At 37.4% G+C, this 23,638-nt stretch overlaps 1 protein-coding gene across 3 annotated transcripts in view; it reads right to left on the minus strand.

Moving 5' to 3' along the window:
- The window catches only part of LOC122562633 (ABC transporter B family member 1-like), a 174,603-nt gene that overhangs the window by 128,849 nt on the left and 22,116 nt on the right, over positions 1 to 23,638 (minus strand). For 2 of the 3 annotated variants that reach the window (XM_043715646.1, XM_043715645.1), the window contains exons 6-9: positions 15,486 to 15,660; positions 6,154 to 6,214; positions 5,630 to 5,765; positions 2,538 to 2,726 (exon numbers count right to left, since the gene is read on the minus strand). In XM_043715646.1, the coding sequence (XP_043571581.1) occupies positions 2,538 to 2,726; positions 5,630 to 5,765; positions 6,154 to 6,214; positions 15,486 to 15,660 (561 nt within the window). The remainder of the gene's footprint in view (positions 1 to 2,537; positions 2,727 to 5,629; positions 5,766 to 6,153; positions 6,215 to 15,485; positions 15,661 to 23,638) is intronic. The other variant, XM_043715648.1, reaches the window with a different exon arrangement.

Genomic DNA, 23,638 nt, shown 5'->3' on the forward strand with positions numbered 1-23,638 from the left:
TGGAAGGAGAAAGCGAGGACTGCAGATTCTGGAAGGAGAAAGTGAGGACTGCAGATTTTGGAAGGAGAAAGTGAGGACTGCAGACGCTGGAGGAGAAAGTGAGTCTGAAGAAGGGCTCATGCCCGAAACGTCAATTCTCCTGCTCCTTGGATGCTGCCTGACCTGCTGCGCTTTTCAAGCAACACATTTTCAGCTGTTATCTCTCTTGAGCTTGTATGAAAAGATGCCTTGGAAAGGGAGGGAAAGTTGCGGGTGATTGAGAAGTGAATAGGAATGTAATAGGGGCAACAATCCAAAAAAATCACTAAACCGCCAACATAAAAGCAAATCCAGACTGCAGTAAACTAACAAGGTTGTTGAAATGGAATAGTTTTCAAAAGGATAAGGTCTGCAGGCAAGTTGTCAAATGAAAAAGGCCACATTGAACACACAAGAAAAACTAACACTTACATTTATAAAGGTTTTCAAGGTTTGTATATATTTGTAGCTTGTATGCCAGTTGCAGTTGTGTGCATTCCGCCAAGCTGGGAAGTTACTTTCCAGACATTTTGTCCTCTTTCTGGGTGACATCCTTAGTGCTGTGGAGCCTCCTGTGAGCAAAGGTGGCGTACAAGATTCCATGCAGAGACTACATGAAACACTATGTCCGTCAAACAGGCAGACAACTCGTGATATGCATTCATGGACATCAACTAGTCAGTAAACATCATGACCAGCTATCCTTCGTATCCATACACACGGACAACAAGGATCTCACATTCAACTGGGACAACACAACAATAATAGGACAAGCCAAACTGTGGACAGTCAGAGAATTCCCAGAATCATGACATTCATCCACAGACTAATAAACACATTGATCTGAATCCAATATACTAACCACTGTAACGAGCAACCACAACCAGACGGACAACTGGAAACAGCAGGAACAAAACCCTATAAATTCTAGCTTATACAGTATATCAGTGCTTCACAGGAGGCTCCACAGCACTGAGGATGTCACCTAGAAAGGGGACAACGTCTGCAAACCAACTTCCCAGCTCGGCGAACATATCCAGAACAATTTAAGAACAAGTTGAAAATTGCATCTTCCAGACATCTTGATGCATAAAACTAAGTATTCCAAAGTTTGTGCGAAGATTTGTAGCTCGGGTGCTCGTTGCTGTGGTTCTGTTCGCCGAGCTGGAAGTTTTTGTTGCAAACGTTTCGTCCCCTGGCTAGGTGACATCATCAGTGCTTGGGAGCCTCCTGCGAAGCGCTTCTTTGATGTTTCCTCCGGTGTTTATACAAACCAACACAAACCAACAGCCACGCTCAGACAACAACTCACCAGAACGAAGGACCCGATACCAAACATGAGCAAGACGAATGTAGTGTACAAAATACCATGCAAGGACTGCACTAAATACTATATAGGACAAACAGGAAGACAGCTAACAATCCGCATACATGAACATCAACTAGCCACGAAACGACACGACCAGCTATCCTTAGTAGCCACACACGCAGACAACAAGCAACATGAATTCGACTGGGACAACACTACTATCATAGGGCAAGCCAGACAGAGAACAGCCAGGGAATTCCTAGAGGCATGGCATTCATCCACAAACTCCATCAACAAACACATCGACCTGGACCCAATATACCAACCATTACAGCGGACAGCTGAAACTGACAACCGGAAGCGGCAGGGACAGACCACTATAAACACCGGAGGAAACATCAAAGAAGCGCTTCGCAGGAGGCTCCCAAGCACTGATGATGTCGCCTAGCCAGGGGACGAAACGTTTGCAACAAAAACTTCCAGCTCGGCGAACAGAACCACAGCACTAAGTATTCCATTCATTAAAATTTACCAACCTGTATGACTGTGCATTTTACATCCTGGGAGGTTTACGTACAGTGTAATTATGGGACAATGGTTTAAAAGGTCAAGTTGATTTTGTTCAAAAAGCATGCCAATTTTTTTAAACAAACCAGAAAGTAATGCAGACATAACGGGCTCATATTGAAATGAGAAGGCATTATTAAAAAAAAAAGTAAAGTAATTATTAGAGATGTTTTCCAAGCTTGGAATTGACATATTTGTAGGAATATCAAAAAAAACATTACATAATACTTTATTATTACTCGAAAGCTGAAATGTTCTAATAATGCCCAAGTATTAATTCAAGAGATAGAGATTTACAGCACATCTTTTGATTCACAGCATTCTCTTCCATAAAATGGAAATTAATTTTAGTCTTCAAAAAGGTTTTAATCATTTGATTTTTGTTTGTTAGAGTACTGTCAAAAATCTAAGTAATATCTCCAGCCATAAATGCTGGACAAGTCAAAGTAATTAGGCATGTTAATACCTCAAATACTCATTAATGCCCTCAAATAGCAACACTTCTTCAGGAACTGACTGAATATACAGGAGATAGATATAAAGAAATTAAAATAATTTACAAGAGATATTTATCCATAATGTGGGTGGAATAACAATTTTTGCAAATTAATCATTTAGAATTCAAAATCCTACTGAACAATACCTTCTGCCAAAGCCAACTTTTTTCCAATCAGATAACTTTTATCTATTCCTTTGTCATACTGTTCTTCAGATTTCTTTTCACTACAGAAAGTCCTCACAGTACGAATGTTAGAGATGGTCTCTTCTGCCGTTGCACCAACAGCTGCCAATTCATCCTGAAATCTTTTTCGTAATCGCTTCACAAACTCTCCTGGGTAATCAAGATAAACCAACCTATGTTAACACCCTCTCAAAAATAATTTACTGAGCAGTTTATTTCATTCTTTTGTTGAAACATATCTTTTTGAGAAATGGTGAAACATAATAATGCAACATTTTATAAATTCCCCTGCTTGGTCAAAGTATTTTGTTCTAATCTACCACAAATAAACTCAATGACTAGAACCACATTGCAACTACATGCCACCAGGCAACCTAACTAACAAATCCTGAGGGCAAGTGGCATCTCAAAAGAATAAGTGACAGAAATAAATTTTTACATCAAACTTCAATGGATGTTCTATAGACATATCTTTGAACAAATGTGTATAATAGGCTGTTGTAAAATTCTATAGTTCAACAGAAACAATGTCAATACCATCCCTGGGCAAATGAAATATCTCTCACAGCTTTTTAAAGTTTAGACTGGCAGCTGACAAGTGGTCACTGATTGCCTGGTGTCAAAACTGAGTAGGCAGTCTGTTAAGCTGGTCTCAGACAACTGATATTCTGGGAGTGCATTTAGAAATTACTGAGGTCTTGGGAAATCATGATCAAATTTTGAACAAAACGAATCTCATAAAAACCTTTATTTTCTTGCACTACCACTTGTTCTGACTTGCAAAGAGACATCACTATCATGTTTCATTTCTAACATTTCACAGAAATAATCTGTATTTCTCTCTGTTTTGGAATGTATAAATTTAAAACAGTGAAAATTGAATTACCATCATTGATTATTCTCAGACTGGCAAATAATTGGAGATGGTGTTTCAAAGGGATTGGAGCTGGGACCATTGTTTATAACCTACATTAACATATTGGATGGACGATTTCTATATTTAATGAAAACAAAAAATTGACAATGGAATAATGCAAAAGGAAGAAAGCCATAAAATATAGGAATATACTAGCTGAAAGCCTATCTCTCAAGTTTATTCGCAAATAATTTTAAATGTAGGCAAGTGTCAAGTGTACACTTTGGTAGGAAGATCAAGTTAAAAAAACTGCTCAGGTAATGAGATGAAAGAGCTAAGGGATTGAAAGTTTAAAATACACAAAACATTAAAACTAGTGACACTAGTTAATCAGGACACCATGAAAACTACAAATCTAGCACAGGAGCAAATTTCTAGAGTGATAAAATTGAGAACTCATGCTGATTGGGCATGTCACCTCTGTACTCCCTTTAGATCTCTGATGACACGACCTTCCCCACAGCATCCTTCCTGCCACTCACTTGCTATCACTTTGCACATTCCTTAAATTCCACACAAAGTCAATGAAGAATATTTTACATCCTTGGGGGATGAAAATAAACCCCTCACCATCTAACAATGCATTCTGACCTCTAGGGAAAAAAACTTTTATTACTTGTAATTCTATTAGCCTGCGCCAATGAATCAGAAACCACATCAGAAGGGACAATTTGTTATTGAATTTTGTTGAAATGGTCCTTCATTCTCAGATTAATGGAACATGTACTGTGCTGAAAACCAACGAGTGTTTGAAATTTAGCCAAGCATTCGGAGTAACCACAGCTGGCTAACCAATCATCTATTTTTTTTACAAAGGAAACAGGTGAGAATTTAAACTTCCAAGCAGAGTACCTGTTAATCAACAGAAATGAGACAAAGTGATTACACAGTTTTCCCCCAATGTCCAAATCAGAATGCAAAAGAACTGCTGTTTGCATTTACTCCACTTTCCCCTCACCCCGGTGTTAAACCAGATGTACAGAAAAATAAAAACTAGCAAAACCACTCAAATCACAGATGAAAAGATGATTGCACAGAGTATTTTGCAACATTTTTCACTGTATCATGGTGTTTCCTTCACTGTAATCGAATTAAATAAACAGTCAAGACTGGCTACACTTAAACTTTCAGAGTGTTCCGGATTCCTCAACAGACTTGTTTTTGTACAATGTGACATGCTTTCAATGGGCTTCCAAAACCCCATATCACCAAACGCATATACACAGAAATCAGATTTTTGTTCCCCATACAGAATAATAATCCAAATTTAGTAGGAACATGTATGAATTTTCACAGTATGTATTCCCAGTCCAGAAACAGGTGACAGAAAAATTATGTGGGGCAAAGTCAGGGCTTTATTTTTGAGGAAATTGAAGCGTGTCTATTCAGGCACAGAAATTCACCTTCTCACACAGATTAAAATTTGGCCTTCTTGTCTCCATACTATAGATAAGATTTGAAGTCACAAAAAGAGTGTAGTAGAATGTTTAGCGATGATAACTTGAAAAAAATGAACATGTTTGCAGATACACAAAAGACAAGGAGTTGCATGACAGAGGTTTTGGAAATGATTAAGAGGTCAATAATTACATTTTAGAAATGTACATACTTGTTGGGGCTTCCAGAGAGGTGAACTAATGAAAGTCTTTAAGACTATTGGAGCTTTTCTTAGGGTAGAAGTTGGTGACTAATAAAACAAAATAATTCAGAAGGAAGCAGGGAGCAGCTAGAATGCAAAACTCATAAGTAGTATTTCTGGCAATTAATAGATGCCATCACAGGAAGGTGGATAAGCACATGGGAAGGGACTCCAATATGCAGCATAAATAGAGGCACAAACGTCTTATACTCTGCAAACATTGCATAATGTTTTATTCTAATATTGTTATGGCAGAACGGGAGCATTAACCTGCAGCTAGATCTATGAAGCAAAGTAATTCAAGTCAATCAGTAATAGTAAAGTTAAAGATATAGGAGAAAAAAATTATTTAACACAACTATTAAAGAAAACAAAAAGGAAAATGAATCTAATAAAAATGATGGCAGCATAGCTGATCATTCTAATGTGAATGTGATTTAAAAATGACTATTTCCTCTCTCTAGTAAACAAACGGCATGAGGCTGAAATTCAACTCACCATATAGGACACCTCCAATTGCTACAACTGGGATAGAGGCCAGCAGCACTCCAGTCAACGCTGGGCTTACAACAAACATAAGAACTATAGAACCTATTATTTGAAATGTGTATCTTAGCAACATGGACAGATTCACCTGCAAATAAAAACAATGTAAAATCGTGACTTCTCCATTATCTTATAATTTATATCAGTTTATTCATAGCTTGGTTCACTTCTAATAATCATACAGATGATAAAACACTACACAGAATAGAAATATCATTTAAAAATAATGATGTCAAGGCCAAAGTTGGACTTGCCATATGTTTACCTTACAGTGATCGCATATCAGCTAAATGCAGTGTTAAAGGTGTTGTCATTGACATTTATAGGTACACAACATAAATATTAAGTGGTATAAATTCCATGCTCTTATTTCTGATTTTTTTTTTGAGAACGAGAGATAAATACAAATAAATTTTGCTTTTTGCTTCACACACTTGTTATTACTATTTTATGTTGGTGTTTGTTCTTACACTTACTGTTAAAGTGCTCTGAATGATCTGAGTATCAGAGGATAAGCGATTCGTCAATTCACCAGTTCTGTTAAAAGAGGAAATGTAATTAAAGTTAAAAATTTAGCAAAAATGTACATTCAACAAAAGTCAGATGTTTATGAGTTTAGTTGCACATCAAGTTGGACTTAAATGAACTAATGTCCATAGGCTGAAAACACTAGATCCCAAATAATCTAGATAAAAATAATGCAACTGTAGTTTGTTCTCCTTGTGATTTGCATTATCACAAAAATCTAACCCCTCATTTCAGAACTTTGGGGCATAATTTCAAATGTTCAGTTTATTGTTCCAAGACTAAAAGGTGGCACACACAAAGAGGTTACTGAAGATGCATTGATAGAAACTAATTGATGAAAAAATCTTTAAAACCCGAGTCAAGCCTCCTATATCAAGGCTTATGCCAGATCCAGCTATTTTGGTCAGCACCACATTTGCTTTGTACTTATTGCTGCTATCACTTTGCCTCTGACCTCAATACCCTTTTGAGATATACCTGTATCTGGCTAAAATTAACACCTGAGCTATCTAAATTGATACAACCAAAGCTGGAGAAGTGTACTGTACTCTGGTCTCACTATTCCACTGGTCAGAACACTAAAAAATCCTTTTCCCAGTTACCAAGATGGCCAAATATATACCTTGTCCATAGCGAGTTTTGAGAAGATTTGTAGCTCACGTTGAGATTTTGGATGTAGGTTTGCTCGCTGAGCTGAAAGGTTCATTTCCAGACGTTTTGTTTCCTTACTAGGTAACATCTTCAGTGGACCTCATGCGAAGCAATGCTGAAAATTCCTGCTTTCTATTTATATATTTGGGTTTCTTTGGCTTGGTGGTGTTATTTCCTGTGGTGAAGTCACTTTCTGTTCCTTTTCTCAGTGGGTGGTAGATGGGGTCTAACTCGTTGTGTTTGTTGGTAGAGCTCCTGTTAGAATGCCATGCTTCTAGGAATTCTCATACGTATCTTTGTTTGGCTTATCCTAGGATGGATGTATTGTCCCAGTTGAAGTGGTGTCCTTCCTCATCCGTATGTGAGGATACTAGTGAGAGAGGGTCATGTCTTTTTGTGGCTAGTTGGTGTTCATGTATCCTGGTGGCTAGTTTTCTGCCTGTTTGTCCAATGTAGTATTTGTTACAGTCCTTGCACGGTATTTTGTTAATGGCGTTAGTTTTGCTCATGGTCTGTATCGGGTATTACATATTTATTAGCTGCTGTTTTAGTGTGCCTCATGATGCCAAGGGGTCTGAGTAATCTGGCAGTCATTTCCGAGATGTCTTTGATATAGGTGAGAGTGGCTAGGGTTTCTCGATGTGTTTTTTCTGCTTGTTTGGGTTTGTTGCTGAGAAATCGGCGGACTGTGTTCATTGGGTTCAGAGGAAAATCACCTATATCGTGTATTCAAAAAGAATGGGTACCTAATGAACAGTCTGCCGATTTCTCAGCAACAAACCCAAATGAGCAGACAAAACACATCCAGAAACCCTAGCCACTCTCCTCAACATCAAAGACATCTCGAAATGACAGCCAGACTACTCAGACCCCTTGGCATCATGGTAGCCCACAAACCCACCAATACACTAAAACTGCAGCTAATTAACTTGAAAAACCCTATACAAACAATGAGCAAAACTAACGTAATTTACAAAATAACGTGCAAGGGCTGCTATAATGAGGTAGTTCCATTCTCACGCAACCTTGCATTACAAGAAAATCACATATCAACGGTGCCATTCAACCAATGGGATCAGAATCGCGTTGTAACCAGTACACACTAACGGTTTGCACTATAGAAAGTGTCCCCAAATTTCGAATTAACAAAACGCACATTATAGCGGAACGACCTGTATAAAATGTTTGTCTCTCTAAATAATTTAAAATACATGATTGAAAAGTCACTTCAGGGAAGAGAAAAAAATTCTCTTGTTGCAGAAGTTCATTTTTTTGAAAAATAGAAAAACACGATCTAGTTATTTTTGAAGCCAAAAAGGGGCTGAACGTTCCAAAATCTGTCACTTATGTTCTGCAAACATTCTTGAATGACTAATGAAATATGGTCATCTTTGCAGTCTTGGCAGACACAGCTTACTTTGGAAATATAATATTGGAGTCATCACCTACAATCAATTAATTTCTCCCTCTCAGGAACAAATAGATAACATCCTAAATTCAACAAGAGGCTCTTTTCAGAAACAGGAGATCAACTGGGTAGTCCTTACTTACACACTTCTTGTTCCCCATCTATTTCAAAATATCAAAGCACTTTCCACCAAGTCATTGATCACAAAGCAAGCCATTATGATGTCATGCGATTCATAGGAATCCTTGTTAAAAAAAATCTAAAGCCCAGTGTGATTTTTCAACACTTCTTTTAAACTACACAGTATTTCATCAAAACTTAAATTAATTTCTCCACAATCCTTACATTTTTAGTCATCTAAGAAATATCAAACATAAAGCACATTAGTAACAAAATCTACTACTAAATGAGCTTTTCAACTATTGAATATATTTCTGCAAGAAAACAGTAAAAATTAATAGCATCAAGTGAAACTTGGATAAATAATATGTTTAATCGAAATTCATCATCGGTACCATTTCAGCTATTTTAAATTCAAAACTAACTCGATCCTCAAAACATTAAGAAAATTATTGCCTCTGTAAAACAAATGCTAATTTACAAAAAAAATAATTTTCAAAAGGATTCTTGCAAGTACCAACTATACTGCATTTTATTTCATGCCACTTCATATACTCACTGTAAAACCCACATAACTACTAACATGTTCTCATACTTGCATATATTTACATATTGTTGCAGTTCTGCTATTTTCTCTAAATATTTAGAAGGACAATTAAAAAGAAAGTCATTACACAATCATATGGGTAAGTCAAAGAGGAGTTCACGAGGATAGATTTAGAATTTCTACAGCAAGTTGCTATTTTAATTGGAAATGCCTTATCTTGGTCTTGGTGCATTGCTTCGCTAACATTTTGAAAGTCATTTTAGCTTCAAATAAACTTGCTTTCTAATCAAGAATATAATTAAAAATAAATGGCCTCTGAAGAGATTAAGATTAATTATTTAAAGCTAATATTATTAAAAAGTTCTTAAACCATCTGCTAACATTGTACTTTATTTAAGTGAAAACCTAAATTAAATTATTATAGAGACAAACAAAATGAATCTTAGCAACTTTAGTAGATTGATGATACAATTAGACTGGCCTGTATCCGTACCACTAGTCTGTAAGGTAGAAGTACAATCATATAAACAGAGGTGCTACAGGAAAACACAGTGAAACAGAATCTCCTTTTTTTGTAGCAAAGTAACATTATAGCCAATGAAATTTTCAACCCATTGCTTGCAGTAAACATTTGTAACATGGAGTAGGAGTTGCTTGAGCGATGGAAGATTACAAGTCTAATAAAAAAATGTATGCTTTTACTTTATTCATGAGAGAATTGTAGTCAAGCTTACCTTTTGATTTCTCTTATTCTCAGTCACATTTTTGGTTATGTCTCATATCAGTAAAATTTAAGCAAAAATAATGAAATGTAGCAATATGCTTCCTCTAATACAAAGTGACAGCTATAGCTTCACATTCACATCCCCTGATAAAATGCGTATTCGTCACTCATAGATGAGCTACTTCTCCAAAGGGAGTGAACATGAAAATCCCGAGTGCTGATGACAAAGCAATACACACAGAGGTTGTAGGCACATATCCACACCCATTCTTAACTAAGATTAAGTCAGTCACAGCTATCACTATTTTTAGTTGGAACCAAAACAAGCAGATTAAGAAATAATTCACATTTACAAAGAGCTTTTCCATTTTATATCAACTGTAAATGTTTTACTTTGCAACTTTCTTTGTCATTCATTGTTAAACTTTGCTATAAAGTTCTCCTTGTATGCTGGTTGCCTTTGAAGCACTTTTACTAACATGTTCTTCATATTTAAAATATGTGCTATATCACATACGGTGTCAGAGAAGACTGAAGATAGCCAAGCATGACAAGACTTTATTAAGATAAATGGCTGTACATTAGGCATATACAATGTTCAGTTGGTCGTCGATGGCAAAACAAAGTAGTATTGAAAGATGTGTTAAAATACAAACATCTGGATTAGATCTTCACTGAAAAAGGGTCTGGTGGCTCAACACTGCTGTCAAACATAGCACTTTTCACTAGTGACATAAAACATGCTACCCTATCAAAATTAATTGGTTGATGATTAAAAGGATACAAGAATAAAAAGAGATCTATATAATTCCTCCAATATATATTAAAAGAGGTTTTATTTGTAACTGGCAAGCTGATTTTTAGAACATATAGTTGAAACATAACTTGTTTAAAAAAACACAAAGCAATTTTAGGAAGTGCTCAGAATCAATACCACAAAAACACAAGCAATTCTTTAAGGGATTTATATTTATTCCACTAAGTTTGGAAATTCTAAGGGATTAGAAGTGAAGGATCGATTATCTGCTTTGAAGGTTTACTAGACTAATACCTAGAATGGGTGGGTTGTCTTATGAGGAAAGGTTGAACAGGCTAGACTTGCATCCACTGGAGTTTGGAAGAATAACTGATAGCTTGATTGAAACACAAGCTCCTAAGAGGTCTTGACAAGATCTTTCTCTAATTCATTCATAGCATGTTAGCGTTGCTGGCTGGGCCAGCATTTAACAATCTCTGGTTGCTCTGGTGATGGTCAGCTGCATTCTCAAACTGCTGCAGTCTGTAGGTAGCTGAAAAATGTGTTGCTGGAAAAGCACAGGTCAGGCAGCAGGGCTGAAGGAGGGCTTATGCCCGAAACGTCTATTCTCCTGCTGCTGGGATGCTGCCTGACCTGCTGCGCTTTTCCCGCAACATATTTTTCAGCTCTGATCTCCAGCCCTCACTTTCTCCGTGCACTGTAGGTACACCTACAATGCCATTAGGGATGGAGTTCCAGGATTTTGACCTAGTGATCCTGAAGGGACAGCAGTATATTTCGGAGTCAAGAATGGTGAATGGCTTGAAAGGGAACTTGCAGGTAGTAATGCTGCCCTTTTCCTTCCAGATTGTAGAGGTCATTGTTCAAAACGTGCTGTCAAAGGAGCCTTGGTGAATTTTTGTCATGTATCTTTCAGATGTGCACAATGTTTCAAATCAGCCATGAATGTCCCTGAACAGTGTTACAGGCCTGAGGAGCCAAATAGCTTATTCCTGCCCCTAATGTAATTGTTTGCATATTATATTCAGGCTAAATACAAGAAACATTACACAAGTTGCTTCAGTTCAAAATTAAATTATCAGTTATAGTGTTTGTTAAATAATATTCCCCTCCAGTCCAGCACAAAACAACTTAAAAACAAACTGAACCCAATATTAAAGATATGCTCTGAACTTTCCTTACCGAAACACCATGTCTTTTGCAAAATTGCAGCATATGGAGATAAAATAATTATCCTCAACACCTATAGTGATCCACAAAATAGAATTCCATTTCTTGAATAGAACTGAAAGGCAGGCAAAATTCTGATCAGAACTTTTCCTTGATAAACCAAAATTTTGATTTCTAAAGACTTTAGATCTTGAATAATGTTGTCCCGACCTCTGAAAAATCTGGGCCAGAGATTTGCAGATTAGCATTGACCTGCTGAAGTCCATTTTCTGTAAAGTTCAGTAAAGCAGTTTCATTACAATCAAAAAACCTCACTCTCTTCTGAAAATATTCAAGAACTTCAAAGAACAGAAGTTCATATTAACAAAATTAGCATTCACAGTCAAACTGCTTATGTATTTTTCATTTTTTTCTAAACGTATCATTTTGCAGAATGCAATAATACTCTCTTATGACTTCATAACATACATTAGATCATTTTGAAACAACAGTAACACCAATGAGATCATTCAGATGATTCAAAATATTTTCAGAGTGTCTTATCCCACTATTAGTGTGACTAACTCAGTCTTAGTTTTACATCTGGTTCATTTTATTAGAAAAAGAACAAATGAGAAAGGCAGCCTGTAATTTAATAGCAGTAATGAACTCTAAAGTTTGTGTACTTTGGGGGCTTTACCATGTCAGCAATGTTTTAACACTTGGCTTTGCCTCATTCCAAAAATATCTAATTTTGTCAATTTGAAGTATGCATACCTTGTCATTCATTATAGTTAAAATACATTAAGCCTGTAATGTGTGTCTGGCATCATTCCTTTGTTCCTCAATCATTTTAATTATAAACATGGTTATAGGCTACATGCTCCTCAATGTAATCAGTTAATAAACTATGGCTGGAAATGTGTCAGAAAATGCAGCTGAGCATTTTAGGTAAATAGTTATCAGAAGCTTACTGTTTTGTACATTTAAAAAGAAAATATAGCAGGTAGTGTGTCTGAAACAATCCTAGTTTTAAAGTTGCCACATTTCAGTAAGCCTATCTAGCTTTCACGATACTAACGTCATCTGCAGCTTGATTATTGTAATTATATTTTGTTGTTCAGCTGTGCAACTTATGGATGGATTTTGTGATCCATGGTAAAGCAATGGCAGTCACCACTGACCCAAAGAAAGCTTTGAACAAAGATTCAGATTCTGTGGCAGAAATATCTCCTTTCCCTGTGATCTCTTACTTCAGGTGCCAAGTCAAGATGTTGTCTTGGCATGCAACAGCAATTGTCAGCAAGCAGGTAGGCAAATGATCAAATTTGAAATATTCACACACAGCACTCGAGGAAATTTAAAGCACTTGAAATCTTTCATTTTAGGTCAAATTAAGATAGTGAAATAAATCTATGAGAGTACTAAGAAGCTAAATTAAAATACAGACATTAATTTAGTTTTTTCTAAAAAAACTGCAAACTTTTACATGATAATAGGAAAATTCAATATTCCAGAGAGTGTGCTATTTGGTACTGATTAAAAAGTTATTCTACCATTAAAAACCCAATTACAGCTTACACAACAAGGTGCAACATTTTCTAGTGTTTGTACACAGAGACTAATGGCTTTATTATAGATGTTATCATCAATTCATGATCGCAATGGTGATAGCATGTGGGAACCTCTATAAAGCATGTGACTGAGGAATGTAGACTAAATAGCAGCAACTTCTGGTTTCTGTATTACTCTGCACATGTTGAAAATCCTAAAGGTGGCTGGCAGATTCAGATGAGTAGAACGTAGAACAATACAGCGCAGAACAGGCCGTTCGGCCCTTGATGTTGCGCCAATCTGTGAACTAATCTAAGCCCATCCTCATACACTATCCCATCATCATCCATGTGCTTATCCAAGGATTGTTTAAATCTCCCTAACGTGGCTGAGTTAACTACATTGGCAGGCAGGGCAGTGCATGCCCTTACCACTCTGACCTGTCTCTGACATCTGTCTTAAGTCTATCACCTCACACTTTGTAGCTATGCCCCTCATACAAGCTGATGTCATCATCCTAGGAAAAAGACTTTCACTGTCTACCTTATCTAATCCTCTGATCATCTTGTATGTCTTTATCAAATCCCCTCTTAGCCTTCTTCTTTCCAATGAGAACAGACCCAAGTCACTCAGCCTTTCCTCATAAGACATTCTCTTCATGACCAGGCAACATCCTGGTAAACCTCCTCTGCACCTTTTCCAATGCTTCCACATCCTTCCTGTAATGGGACGACCAGAATAGTACACAATATCCCACGTGCGGCCACACTAGCATTTTGTATAGTTGCAGCATGACATTACAACTCCAGAACTCAATCCCTCTACCAATAAAACCTAACACACCATATGCCTTCTTAATAGTACTAACCACCTGGGTGGCAACTTTCAGAGATCTATGCAGATGGGCTCCAAGATCCCTCTGCGCCTCCACACAATCAAGAATCATTCCCTTGACCCAGTATTCTGCCTTCCTGTTATTCTTCCCAAAGTGAATCACCTCACATTTATCTGCATTGAACTCCATTTGCCACCTCTCAGACCAATTCTGCAGTTTATCCAAGTCCCCCTGCAGCCTGCAACACTCTTCTATACCTTCCACTACTCGACTGACTTTAGTTTATCTGCAAACTTACCAACCCATCCACCAATGCCTGCGTCTAAGTCATTTATAAAAATGACAAACAGCAGTGGTCCCAAAACAGATCCCTGTGGCACACCATTAGTAACTGGACACCAGGCTGAACATTTTCCATCAACCATCACTCGCTGCCTTCTTACAGAAAACTAGTTTCTAATCCAAACTGCTAAATCACCCCCAATCCCATGCCTCTGCATTTTCTCCAACAGCCTACCATGTGGAACTTTGGTACTTATGTGGACCACGAGTAGTATTAGCAAATGCTGTTGTCATTATTCCCAGAGCAAAATTTGACCACAGATTCAAAGTTGCGTATTTCTTTACTGATATCCATTTTTTGTAAAGTTCTGTCATGTAGTTCTCCATGATATGAGGAGGAATAGAATTAGAGAAAACATGAAACTAACACTTTCCCTTGATTGTCAATACCCAAAAGTATGGAATAATTTAAAAACTGGATAAATAGTTCCATAGTTGACAGGATCATTACAGGTCTATGACAACACATACATTATACAGCATTAGTCCATCCCATTTAATACTATTCGTTGTCATAACAATGCAACTAAATTTGCTTTCTTAAAAATGGGCGTTAAATACTTAAGCAACCAACACTGGTTGAAAATGTACTCTGTCAAAGTGAGATATTAAACTGATATTGACCAACTAGAAAATTCAATCAAAATAATTTAGAATTTTTGTTTTAACCAGCAAATAAATATTTCACGACCAATATCTTTTCAAATCCTTACGTCTAATTAAAAGTGAGCATGGAACAAAGTCAGTAAAATTATTATGTCAATAACTAAGGCACAGCACTAGAAATTCAAACTCTGAGCATTACTGGCTTTCAATCTCCTATGGGGGTTTCCTGCCTGGTGTAAACTAGACTGGGGAGAAGTATGGAGTTCCCAACATCCACCCATCCATTACTGAAAAAGCAGAGTAGAGGAATTTTTAAAAAAATTATAACTAAACGATGCACTTGGAATTCTTTTCATTATGTTTATGTTACATTTAACAATGATATGGAGCTCTGAAAGTATGTAAAGTAACAAGCTCAATACTTCTAAGGAGGGAACATAATTTCCATTGAAATCCTTCATCACCTTTTAATGGTAGAAATTAATTTCTATGCAACGAGTCTAAAATCTTTCACAACCTTTGACATTTATAGCCTTCATTTTATCACAACTGCAAGGCTCACTGTTCTGCAAGTCCATAGCACCCACCTGTTCTCATCAAAGAATGCAATTTCTTGCTTTAGAATGCAAGCAAAAAGCCTTTTACGCAGTCTGGCAACCAGCCGGTGTCCCGCAAGAACAAAAACGTAGGCACGGATAAATGAACAAGCAGCACCACCAACGTATATGCCAAAGAGAATAAGAATCATTCTGTCAAGATCCTCTGAAAGAAAAAATAACAATCTTTTAAAGTTAATTTTTAAAAGTAGAATTTTAGATTGACTTCACAGAATCATATATCACAGTTTTAAACAAGACTTTTAATCATTTTTTAAAACTGAAACATATTTTGTTCTTATTTATTACATTAAAAAAGTTTAATGGGTACCAGCAGGAACTAAATGTTGTCAGATCAACCAATGCTGCACTGAAATGAAGGAGCTTTAATGTATAATGCTAGAGCACACATGTCCAAAATTGTAACATCACAAATCCAGTCAGGATAGATCTTCTGTAGCTTATTTTAATTTACATCACGTAGTTACACATCTGCTTTCAGTTGTACTCGGCAATAGTATTCCTTTGCCAGTGTGGACAGAATTTTTACATCAGGTCTAGAAGCAAATATTGGCCAAGATTTTGCAGATGGGCAGTTTGTAACTTTTTCCATTCACCCTATAGCTTGAATGATTAGTATTCAGCTGATAATAATGTGGCATGTGGCATGTGCCATGTGGCCTTTGGAATCAACAATCCATCTCTTATCATACACATACAGCAAGTGATCAGGAGGTCAAATGGAACATTTGTTAATTGCAAAGGAATAGAATACAAAAGTAAGGAAGTTCTGCTACAGTTGTCCAAGTCATTGGAGAAATGACATCTAAAGTATCAGGTACTGTTTTGATTTCCTTATTTAAGAAAGTGTAGAAACTTATTAGAAACAGTTCAGTCAATCAATTTCTAGCAGGTGGGGGTTAGCTTTGAGGAAAATTCGGATAGGTTGGGCCTATAGCACTCATTGGGGGTTTAAGAACAACAAACAGGTAATCTTCATACTGTAAAGCATAATATGCTGAGGGTACTTAACGGAGGATACTGAAAGGATATTTTCCTTACATTAGAGGCCAGAAGTAGGGGACAGTTTAAAAATAATAGGCGTTCTATTTAAGATGTAAATTCAGATAAGTATTTCCTGTCAGAGTTGGTAGTCTGTAGAATCCTCTTCTCAAAGTGCTGTGACACCAGGGCCATTGAATTTAAGGCTGAATTAAATTTCAAAAAACAGAGTTAAAGGTTATACTGGATAGAAAGGAGCATTGATTAGGGCCCCCAACTGTAATCTTACCAAATGGCAAAGCTGGCTCAAGGAGCCAAATGGCCCACCCTACTCTTAACCAAAAAGTTCACATGCATGTTCCTTAACTAATGGAAATTTAAAACTTGCACTAGGATCAACAGAGAAGGAAAGACATATCAGGCAAAAAAGGGAAACTAAGATTGTCTTAAGACAGAGTGAATAGAGACTGAAAGGATAGAAAGGCAAGTATTTTTTTAAAAAATGCATGAAGAATTTAGTGCAGACTGAGTGTCCAAGGTTTTAACTGTTCCTTTCCTGAAATTGGCAGATTGAGTGTCATGACAAGCATGTTTTTCTGATAATCAAAAGGATCCAAATGCTCCATTAAATACTAGCCTTAACATTGTGCTGTGTTTAACTTGTAATTAATGCACAAATACAACAGTGTCTTGTAATGACAGACATACAATCGTTTATTGAAAAGTCACCATGGCAACAGCAGCTGAATTGTGATGGCGACACAAACTTAATTTATGATTTAGTTGCAGACAATCCTTAAAAAGAGAAATTAAGATTGCACAATAATCATTTCAGCATACAAGATGGAAAGAACAAATGGTGTCATTAAATTAGAAAAGAAATTAAAAGTTTATGCGCTCTTCATTCTCTATTAAAATCCATAGATCGTGTTGTCAAGTCGCATTCAATCATTTATATACAGTAGCAAATTGATATTAAACCACCATTTAGCAAAGCTAATAGCAGTGTGGTGCAAAGTGCCCAGTAACTCAGTGTCAGAGTTATACAGCACTGAAACAGACCCTTCAGTCCAACTCATCCATGCTGACCAGATATCCGAAACTAATCTAGTCCCATTTGCCAGTGTTTCACCCATATTTCTCCAAATCCTACTATTCATACACCAATAAAGATGCCTTTTAAATGGTGTAATTGTACCTGCCTCCACGTCTTCTGGCAAACTTGTCATTATTTACAAGATAACAAAAATTACTGGATGATTTATGCACTAATGACAGACATATTAAACTCATCCTTACTTTAGGTGAAATTGATAACTGTTAAACTTTCAACACCTCAACATATTAACCAAGAAAGAGATGTATCAGATCAAGTTTAAGGAGCAGTAAATACATAAGCTGCAGAGTTAAAGCCACACACAAGGGAAATATTGATGTACAGTAATCACAAAAACTAAATAAGAACTCACCAATTGCAGAATTTAAGTCAGTGTTCGCACTAAATTAAGAATTCATTTACACTGATGTTGAGTGATGTCAAAATGAACATCAATTAGGCAGACGCAGCATGGGTTCATGAAGGGACGCTCATGCTTAACTAATCTTTTGGAATTCTATGAAGACATTAAAAGGTGGACAATGGAGACCCAGTAGATGTGGAGTGCCTAGATTTCCAAAAGACTTTCAACAGGATGTGCAGAAGAGGCTGCTGCGCAAGATAAAGCTGCACTGCGTTGCAGGCAAAGTATTAGCATAGATAGAGGATTGGTTGACTAACAGGAAGCAAAGAGCAGGGATAATTGAGTGCTATTCTGGTTGGCAATCAGTAACTAGTGGTGTGCCTCAAGGGATCAGTGTTGGGACCGCAATTATTCACAATTGAAATAAATGATTTGGAGTTGGGGACTACGTATGTCAAAGTGTGTCAAAGTTTGCAGATCACACTAAGAGGAGTGACAGAGCAAAATGTGCAGAGGACTGTGAAACTTTGCAGAGGAACACAGATACATTGACTGGGCAAAGGTCGGGCAGATAGAATACAATGTTAATAAATGCGAGGTCATCCATTTTGGTAGGAGTAACAGCAAAAAAGATTATTAGTCGAATGGTAAAACGTTGCAGCATGCTGCTATGCAGAGGGTCCTGGGTGTCCTTCTGCATTAATCAGAGGGTTTGTCTGCAGGTACAACAGGAAATTAGGAAGGCAAATGGAATTTTGTCCTTCATTGCTAAAGGAAATGAGTTTACAAGCAAGGAGGTTATGTTGCAGTTGTATAGGATGCTGGTGAGGCCACATCTGGAACACTGTGTGCAGTTTTAGTCTCTTACTTAAAGGATGTGCTGGCATGAGAGGTGGTGCAGAGAAGGTTCACTACGTTGATTCTGGAGTTGAAGGGTTGGCCTATGAGGAGAGACTCCGTAAACTGGGATTATATTCATTGGAATTTGGAAGAATGAAGGGAGATCATATAAAATTATGGAGAGAATAGATAAGCTAGAAGTAGAGAGGATGTTTTCACTGGCGGGTGAAACTAGGACAAGAGGGGATAGCTTCAAAATTAGGGGGAGCAGATTTAGGACTGAATTGAGAAGGAATCTCTTCACCCAGAAGGTTCTATAGAATTCCCTGCCCAGTGAAGTAGTTGACACTACTTCAGTACACGTTGTTAAAGCTAAGCATTTTCTTTAAACAATAAAGAAATTAAGGGTTATGGAGAGAAGGTGGGTAAGTGGAGCTCAGTCCACAAAAAGATCAGCCATGATCTTACTGAATGGCGGAGCAGGCTCGAAAGGCCAGATAACCCTCTCATAGTCCTAGTTCTCCTGTTCAGTTTAAGATGTGGAAGACAAATTTCAAACCTTTTCAGGACAATCTTCCCCTTGCAGGTATCCTACTCATTCAAATTAATACTTCTTGGTTATTACATTGTTCTTGGGGGGTCAATGAACCTAACAAGATTGCTTTTACTGCCCATTCCATTGTCTCAAGATGTGTTGTGATTTTCTCCTTGAACCGCTGCAGTCCTTGTGACAATAATATCCTACAATCGTTTGGTAGAGAATTGCAGATATACATCCAGCAACAATGAACAAGTAGAACATACAACCACGCAAGTCCGCTGTCCAACTTACATAGGAAACTTCGAAGTTGTGGTATCCAGATGCTCAGACCACTCCTCCATTGGTTAGGAGATGCCACTGAAGTTATTTTGGCACACTGATGTGATGTCTCCAATGCATAATACATACTGCAGCCACAAGTGTTCCAATGGCAAAGGTGAATATTAAATTCAATGGCTCACCAAAATCAAGTGAAATGCTCTCCTACTGTTCATATTGACTTCCTGGAGCATGATCATGGATGCACCTGGGCAAAGGCAGGGTACTCCAAAACATGATTAGCCTGTTATTGTTTATAAAGCTCAAGTCATGAGGGGGTAAAAACTGCAGCACTTCTACAGTATCTAGTCTGTCTTTCTCCTGTAACCATCTTGATGTGGCTGATCCATATGAGTTTCTCATGAAATACCAAACTCTTCGATGCTGGAGGAGGACTTGATAATAATGATGATTCAAAGGTGTGGGAAGCTGGCTGGGTATTCTCATGTTAGAAATGGTCACTGTGTTGTCGCTATTAGCATCTCCATTCTTTGTCACTTGTCAGCCCAAGCCTGAATATTGTCCAAGCACATCTACAGCCTGACATGAGTGGCTTCCTGAGCAGTGAAGCATTCTTGGTGTACTATCACAATCCTTCAAGGAGGCTAAACCAATGCCAAAAGGAAAAAGGTTCACCAGACCTAAAAATAGGACAAGTGTCCTTGCAACCAGGACAAAAACATCAGGCAAAATTTAAGATAATTAATTAGTAAGGTGTGGGGTGTTGAGATTAAAAGCCAGCGTAGAATTAAAGATGTTGGAATACAAGCTAGAGTTTTAAGCAACTGAGAAAATACTAATCACAGGAGGAAGAGAATGCATTAAAATTAAATGAGAAAATAAGGAAAAAGGATTAAGTTCCAATATTCAACACAGTTAGGATAGCATGGTACAGAATTAACAAAGCATGCAAAAAAATTGCTGAAATATAACTATTAATAACTACGGTGAGATTTACACCAGAACACAGATATGACTTAAATGTGAACTGATCCAAGGACTTAACACCCCGATTATAACAGTTTCAAGAATGGTAGGCAAAGAAAACGGGAATTCTGCGATAGTTTTCTCTCACGTGAGTCCATGGCATCCAGAAAAACAGCATTCTAATTTGGTCTTTGGTCATTTATCAAAGATAGATTCCTTCTGCCCACCACCAAAGATCCCATCAGCAATTAAACCATCAAGACTGACTGGGGCAGTGCGCTGTAAAACGAGCTCCAGGTTTTTTTTTTCAGAAGCATTACAGTTAGGAAAATTTGATTATAATTTCATGTAACTGCAATTCAGATTAAAACAATACTCACAACATTCCCATCAACAACAATGATGACCATTTATTGTAATCATACTGCTCTCCACCAATGGCAAAAACCGGACAAGTTGAATTACAGATTTAAGTTTATGACTTTAATTCTATCTCTTTAACAGATGAGATGAAACACAAATACCCTGGTTGGGCGGGGAAAAAAGATCAGAAGAGTACTGTTCTGGTGCCAGCTCAGCTCATAGACATTGGCGAGTTGTTTCGTTTGGCTCTCTTTCAACTCCTTCCACTTCTTTACTTACGAAGTAAGGTTGTGGATACACGGATTCTCAAGTCTTTCATTCAGTGGTTGAGGCTTTGCTCCTTTCAGTGCCTCTCAAGGTGGTTTTTCCTCTTTTCTTTTTACCAGGGGATTTGCACAGAGGATAAAGTGAGGGAGAGTAGATAGCTATTCCAGGTTTTCTTTGACTTTAGCACGCAGCACAAACATACATGACTATTTTCTCATCACAGGCTCCATTTTTCTGCTGGATAATCTCTACCAAAGATTGTAGCCATCTACCCAGGAACCAATCACCTGGTGATTTTGCACAGCCCTCCTTCACTTAAAACAATTGGCCTTGATTGAAAATTCAATCAAAACTGCTCTAAACACACAGAAAATGCCATTCTGTCTGAAATGCTTCCTCCCTGTTTGAATAAGGCAACATTGTAGAGACAACTCACAACATATTAGTTACTTGTTAAAACTGCAAACTTCTTACATAGTTTCCTTGATTTAAAGCAGTATTTTTATCCCCCCAGTTTTAGTCTACAGTCTTTAAAAAGTGGTCTTCACATCACAAATTCAGTGACTGAGAAAAACAGTATGTGGCACACATCAACTTTCAGAAGCCTTTGACAAGGTACCACAAAAGAAGTTTATTTAAGATTGATGCATTTTACAATTATGGGAAAAGGAATATGTGGAATATAAACTAATTGGAAATTAGTTATCTGGTGATAGGAAATATAAATAATCAACAAAAATAAATTGGGATATTTATATCAGAGGAGGAAATTAAGGGATCATTTGAGAATGATATTTAACATTATAAATTGATTGGTTAGTACATTGACTACTGCCAATGACTGAGGAGTCTAAAATGGATCAACATAATACAAGAGTAATTGTAAATGCTTCAGAGGGGGGGTAGGAAACATTTCCTGCTGTGCTGGTCCAGCAATAAAGTTTCAACTTTGATCTCCAGCATCTGCAGACCTCACTTTCTCCTCAACATAATACAAGAGTAATTGTAAATGCTTCAGAGGGGGGGTAGGAAACATTTATTTTTAGAGAGCTGTGAAAGTTGCAACCAGAACTATTGACTGAAGCAGTAACCATATTAAGATGAAAAATAGTTTCAATGGGTAAAATAAAGGAAATAAAAATCAATGAATTTACAAATTACACAAACAGGATCAGGATTATTGCTTCCATGGGTGATAATAAGCAAGTATTTTACTCTTGCTTTAAGGATGGAGTCTTCTCATCTAGCATAACCTTTTGAAGAGAAATGGGATTAGGTTTTCAAAATGCATAGAGCCATTTTATTTTTGGCTGCTAAACTCAATCACTTCATATTTGGGAGATGGGCATAGAGAGTTTCTTCTCTATTTAACTGTCCAAACCCAGTTAAATATAAGATATAGGGCTTCAGCGCATTAAGCTGTAGTCAAAGATGCTATCGGGGAGAATGATTCCATGCCGACCGTCTGCCTGGTGAGACCTGGAATCCAGAAAGCAAACAACAAATTGCTCCAGGTCATCGAGTGGCACAAGAAGCCATCTTGTATGAACTGTCTCAGATTACACCTAATAACCCTAAATAATCAATCAAACACATCAGATTATTTATGTTCAGGCTATTACCACTGTCCAAATTGACACATCAATCACGAACTCCAGATTTTCATATGGATGGATAGATGTATGTCTCAAAATAAACTCCCTAATAAAAATACTCAAAAGACAAAACTATTTCAGAGCCACGATTAACCATGACACATTTGAATGAGTAATCAAACATCTTTGTTGTGTTAGAAACTTTACTTTTGAGTTGCAGCCAGGGGCAAGAAAACCTGGGACACAAATGTTTGAATCACCATGAAAGCAGTGCATCATTGCAAATCAAAAGGGGCCAACTTTGGCTCAGTGTCAATAAACGTTTTGAAGTCACACTGCATAATGCAATTTCTTTCTTCATCAGAATTAGCGCACCTCAGCAGTCATAAGGTAACATGTACACTTAGAGTCATAGAGATGTACAGCATGGAAACAGACCCTTCGGTCCAACCTGTCCACGCTGACCAGATATCCCAACCCAATCTAGTTCCACCTGCTAGCACCTAGCCCATATCCCTCCAAACCCTTCCTATTCATTCACCCATCCAGATGCCTCTTAAATGTTACAATTGTACCAGTCTTCACCACATCTTCTGGCAGCTCATTCCATACACGACCACCCTCTGCGTGAAAAAGTTGCCCCTTACGTCTCTTTTATATCTTTCCCCGCTCACCTTAAACCTATGCCCTCGAGTTCTGGACTCCACAAGCCCAGGGAAAAGACTTTGTCTATTTATCCTATCCATGCCCCTCATAATTTTGTAAACCTCTATAAGGTCACCCCTCAGCCTCCAATGCTCCAGGGAACACAGCCCCAGCCTGTTCAGTCTC

Source organism: Chiloscyllium plagiosum, chromosome 25, assembly GCF_004010195.1.
Source record: "Chiloscyllium plagiosum isolate BGI_BamShark_2017 chromosome 25, ASM401019v2, whole genome shotgun sequence".
NCBI lineage: Eukaryota > Metazoa > Chordata > Chondrichthyes > Orectolobiformes > Hemiscylliidae > Chiloscyllium > Chiloscyllium plagiosum.